General features: G+C 41.7%; 1 protein-coding gene across 3 annotated transcripts in view; it reads left to right on the forward strand.

Annotated features, from left to right (window-relative positions):
- Window positions 1-5,753, forward strand: part of LOC118409651 (ras GTPase-activating protein 1-like) — a 33,446-nt gene that overhangs the window by 592 nt on the left and 27,101 nt on the right. For all 3 annotated transcript variants that reach the window (XM_035810819.1, XM_035810820.1, XM_035810821.1), the window contains exon 2: window positions 4,793-4,942. In XM_035810819.1, coding sequence (XP_035666712.1) covers window positions 4,793-4,942 — 150 coding nt within the window. The remainder of the gene's footprint in view (window positions 1-4,792; window positions 4,943-5,753) is intronic.

The raw sequence follows: 5,753 nt of genomic DNA on the forward strand, positions 1-5,753 counted from the left end.
GGTGGGGTGAAGATGTGAAAGTCTCATTGCATTTCTTAGAAAACTAAAGACATCTCATAGTCATAGTGCTAAAGGTAGAGGGCAAGTATACTCGACAGAGGGTCTGCATGGGGGGGTCCCAACAACGATTTACGCTGAATTCAGAAGAACCCCCAACGTATTACGCTAAATCAAGGAAGGCAATTACGTTAAATTTGGTCGCCTCGCTAGATAAAATGGTTTTCCCTATGAATTACGGGAAATAGAAATAGGCTGCCTACGCCTTACAGAAAAGAGCATGCAGACCCTCTCAACATACGTACAGCACACTGAGAGTTAAGATGGAGACGCTGCATTAGAGGCACCTTTCAAGATACAGATACAGTGTGTTTGATTGTTGAGGTGGGGTGGGGCCGTGGGGGTGAAGATACGAAAGTCTCACTGCATAATTTCTTTGAAAACAAAACACATCACATACTGCTAGAGGTGAACGCTAGAGAGCATATACACTAGACACGCTGTATGTCGAGTGTTTAGATTAAGAAATTGACATTGCGTAAGTGTAGTGGCACCTCCGGAGACAAAGTAAGTATGGTAAATTAGTCATACACGTGTATATACTGACCCTGACCTCTCATTGCAAATATTGTTGTCGATGATATGATGTTATATACTCCATTTTAGATGATATATAAGTTATCCTACACCATGTACATACAAATGTTCTTTTTTTTTTTTAATTTGTATTGTTTATGTGTTTGTCAGCAGGGCTAGCCCTTTGTAATAGCCATAGGCTAGTTGGGCAGACCTGGCTGTGTGTTCGGTGCAGCCAAACCAATAAATAAATAAATAAAGTAAGTATGTGATTGACAGAGTTGGGGTGTGGGGTGGAGATATGAAAGTCTCACTGCATTTCTTCGGAAACGAAACACATCTCATACTTCTAGAGGTAGAGAGCAAATAAAATAGACATATAGCACACAGACAGAGTGCAAAGATGAAGAAATAGACGCTACATGTCAGTGGCACCTCCGGAGACAGAGACTGTGTGATTGCTTGTGGTGGGGTGGGGGTTGGAGATATGAGTCTCACTCTCAGTGCATTTCTTCGAAAATGAAACACATCTCATACTTCTAGAGAGAATGCTAGAGAGCATACAGCGTGTTAGGATGAAGAAATAGATAATGCGTTGATGGCACCTCCGGAGACAGAAGTGTGTGATTGCTGGGGGTGGGGTGGGGGGTGGTTGATATGAAAGTCTCACTGCATTTCTTCGAAAACAAAACACATCACATACTGCTAGAGATAGCGGCTAGAGAACATATGTATGTACTAGATATGCTGCACGCTGAGTGTGAGAATGGAGAAATAGCTGCGTTCGTGGCGAGTACTAGTCAGAGTACTAGTAAGTGCGTGATTGTTGCGGGGTGGGTTGGGTGTGGGTGTTGATATAGAAGTCTCACTGCATTTCTATGAAATATATTGTATGATGTAAGAAGTAGAGTGCGTGCCGGCTGCGAAGATGAAAAAAAATTGACACTGCGCTGGAGACACTGCGTTGAAGTGTGGAGGTGGTGGGGGAGGGATGGGGGTGTAGATATGATATAGTCTCACTCCATAACTACCAAAACAAATGATATTGCATGATGTAAGAAGTAGAGATGTGAAGATGTAGAAATAGATGGTGCGTTAGCGGTACTCTCCAAGCAGAGGTTAGGCTCCGGCTGTTTTTTTGACATATTTTTTAGTCGTTTTTATCGGGCTTTCTATTTTGTCATTTTTCTTGAAGTACACCAGCCAAACCTGTGTTAGGTTTTGACTCAGCAAGATAAAATACAAAATAGAAAGCCCAATAAAAACGACTAAAAAAACGTTAAAGAAATAGCCGGAGCCTAACCTCTGCTTGGAGAGTACGTTAGTGGTACCTCCGAAGACAGAGTACGTCAGGCCTGGACCTCATCCTCTGGACCTGGACCAGACTTGTACCTTTGTAACAGTAGGGTTTAAGCGCTGCCAAACTGACCACGCCAACTGCTCTAGAGCTTTTGGTGTTGTGGTTTGCACGTTGGATTTGTAATCTGTCGACCTGGGTTCGATCCCGGGTGTCGTCATGTTTGTTTCTTTCTGTTCTTACTTGACCCTCGTATTTCTACACCTTGATTTTCTGTTTAACCCACCCCTCAGTGTTGTAGCCAGCACCCGTCCTTCCGTCCTTTGACAGAATTTTGCAGCTGGGGATGGAAAAAAATTTTGCCCATTCCGTCCTCTGTAACTGTAAGCAAAATTTAACCCTCAAATGCAGGAAATAGCATTTCAGAGGGTCTAGATTTCAAACTTTTCCCTAGGAACGCTATGGCAAAGCCATTCGAAATTGAGGGGACGGAAAATGATTTCTGGCTGGCTACAACCCTGCCACCCCTACTTCCAACAAATTAGTTACCAAAAGATTAAAACCTAGGGAAATCATCAACCTGACCTGAACCAAGTGAAACCTAGCACATAAAGACCACATGTAGCAAAATGATAGACATAAAACAAGGCCAACAACAGTCTGCTGTAGGATACAAACTCACGTAAAGTGATTTTGGTGATTGCTGTGAGGGCTTAAGTCTTTGATGCCATCTTTGACTTAAGACATGCCGAAGTCTATCAAAAGGGTCTTTTTTTTATGTGTGAAGACACAGACTCAGACAAAAAGAAGATGTTCAAAATATGAAAGTCGTATTTTAGCAAAGAAGGCCATTGTGGCATTTCACAAAAAAAATCATGTAAATGAAGCCCCGATTTGCATGGTTTGTATCTAACAATTTTCAACTTTATTTAACTTCCAAATGTGTACATGTGTACTGGTTACTTCTCCCAGTCATGACATCAAGCATTGGTCAACACAGAAAAGTAGAGAAAATTATAAAAGAATTCTATTGCTGGAGGTGAAAATACAAAAATTTTTTGGGAAGTGAATAGTTCAGTAAATTTTAGACTAGACTCATTTCAATTTAGAGCAAGTGAATTTTATAAAACTTGTCCAACCCTGCCTTTTCCTATGAATTACAAAACCAATGCATTCCGTGTACCACCACATGACGTATGTACCACATGACGTATGTGGTAACCTGCGGTAGACTGTGTGGGCGTAGGTCTGTATGGATGTGTGGGGGCGGGCAGCCCGGCCGATGATAGATCAAATAGCTACCAATAACGTTAACAACACAGCCAGGATCACAGAAACGGAAAGAAGAACTGATTTATTTGTAAATAAATAAAATATGTGTATAAAAATGTGTAGGTTTGATTTCTTCACCTCAAAAGAGAGTTTTTGGCTTGTTTTGTATGTGTGGATGTCGTGTGGATATGTGGTTTTGGGTGGCGTGAATGATGATGATACACTACATAGTACTAGTGTGTCCTGCATGATCTTCTCCAAGGCAGCTCTCTATCTTCATGGCTACCTTGTCCCCCCAACGACCTAGAGGTCAAGGGACTAGGTAGGTAGGAAGGTGTGGTTTTGTGCCTATGAGTGTGCACAAGTCTCTGTGCATATGTCTGTACAGTAGAAGCCAGTTAATTGCAAACCAGATAATCGCACACTTCTGTTAATTGCACAAAACCCCCAAATCCCATGGTGGTGCAGTCTAGCTTAATAACTTCGCTTTGTTGCGCCATTCGGATAATTGTACGAAATGCACTTGCAAATGGGGTGTGCAATTAAGCGGCTTCCACTGTATTTTCAATGTGAGTGTGTGTGTACGTGTATATGTATGTCTGTGTAGAGTTTAATGTTCTACTTAATGATAAAATGATAATTAATAATTTATCATATTATAGTATTTTCTGTGGCTATTATGCTTTAAAACTACTTTATTCTACTGTATTTTTCATAGTTAAGGAGTAAGTACATGAACTTGATAAAGTCCTGTAGTAATTTTATCAATGTGGATAGTGAGCAACAGAGAAGTTTTACCATGTAGTCTTAAAAGACAATTCTATATTTACATCATGATAGTTTATATTGTAATATATTGTGTTGTTTGTTTGTTTGTTTGTTTGAACATTTATTTATTCATTCAAATTGGCCCACAGGCTGCTTTCATTGAGGTAATGATGGAAGAGGCAAGGGTCAGACAAAATGTATAACAGAGATACAGTCTACCTCATTTAAAGTCCTAGCTGGGGTATACGAATGTTTTACACATATATGGTACAAAGTATGTAGGAGTGAGAGCCGCTACATGATTGAGGTTCATTTGGTCATAGAATATGATGCTCAGTGCAGGTTAGGTGCAGGTAGACACCAGAAATACCTGCACAGCTCCAATTTTACCTGCACTAATTATAACCTGCATATGCAGGACCTGGTGGTATTCCGAGCCTTGCATAGTAACCCTAATTTGAAAACAACACTTAGTTATAGGTTACTCTGCGGATAACCTGGACCTGATGCAGTATGACTCATACCAATGGTCCATTTCACTACAAAGAGCTCTTTCTGGTGGAGTATTTGACTTACACTAGCGTTTTAAAATCCTACAACGCTAACTGCGCCTGTACGATTGGCTGTAAAACTTGGTAGAAATTACTATAAACTCTACTCTACTTCACTTTTGTTATTTTCTTCCACCTGCAAGCGCCAAAACGTGCGAATGCCTGATAAAATAATCTGTTAATTTTCTAATCGGTCCAACATCCGGTCCACCTAATTTTTTCAGGTCCGGTTTTTCTGGACCGGTCCAATGAGAAAAAACGGTTTTGTACCGGTACCCAGCCCTAGTTTGTAGCACATTAATCAATATGTACCCAATCCACTCTGTTCCAGCTGGTATCATGGCAGGCTGGGGAGGGTGTCGGCAGAAGAGCGGCTGCGCCAGGGGGGAAAGCTCAGCAGTTACCTGATCCGGGAGAGCGAACGGAAGCCCGGCTCTTACGTCCTCTCCTACTTTGGAGTCAAGGGCATCGACCACTTCAGGTACATGTCTTGGGTTTACATTGTAGTTACATCAAGGAGGTTATGTTTTGGGGAGAGTTTGTGATGTAAATGTGTGTGTGTTTGTGTCTGCATGTGTCTGTGTGTGTGTGAGTGTGTGCGTTCGTATTTGCATCTGTGTGTGTGAGTGTGTGTGTGTCAGCGAACGGAAGCCCGGCTCTTACGTCCTCTCCTACTTTGGAGTCAAGGGCATCGACCACTTCAGGTACATGTCTTGGGTTTACATTGTTGTTACGTCAAGGAGGTTATGTTTTGGGGAGAGTTTGTGATGTAAATGTGTGTGTGTGTGTGTGTGAGTGTGTGTGCGTGTGCGTGTCTGCATGCCAGAATATGTGTCAACACAGCAACTTGCGCAGATGGATTGTCTTGATATTTGTTTTTTTGTGCTTGATGCAACATCAGTTTTTTCACTGAAGTCATGCTAAACTTGCCTATAAATGATATGGAACATTCAAGCTCATAGCTGCAATATAGATGCTTCTCGCAAATAAGTCAAGGGCATCAACCCCTTCAGCTAGATGTCTAGAGTTGATACAGCAGACACGTCAAGCATCTTATCTTTTGCGGAAAATTTGTGATCTAAATCGTGCTGTGTGTTCGTGAGTCCATACATGTCTGCATGTATCTGCGAATGTATCTGTGAGCATATGTGTGTGTGTGTGTGCTAGAGTGTGTGCGTGTGTTTCTTTCTGTGTTTGTGTGTGTGTTTGTGTGTGTGTGTTTGTTTGTGTGTGTGTGAGTGTGTGCGTGTCTGTGCGTACTGTGTATGCTGTGTGTGACACTGTGAGTGTGT

The sequence above is a fragment of the Branchiostoma floridae genome, chromosome 2, assembly GCF_000003815.2.
Source record: "Branchiostoma floridae strain S238N-H82 chromosome 2, Bfl_VNyyK, whole genome shotgun sequence".
Lineage (NCBI taxonomy): Eukaryota > Metazoa > Chordata > Leptocardii > Amphioxiformes > Branchiostomatidae > Branchiostoma > Branchiostoma floridae.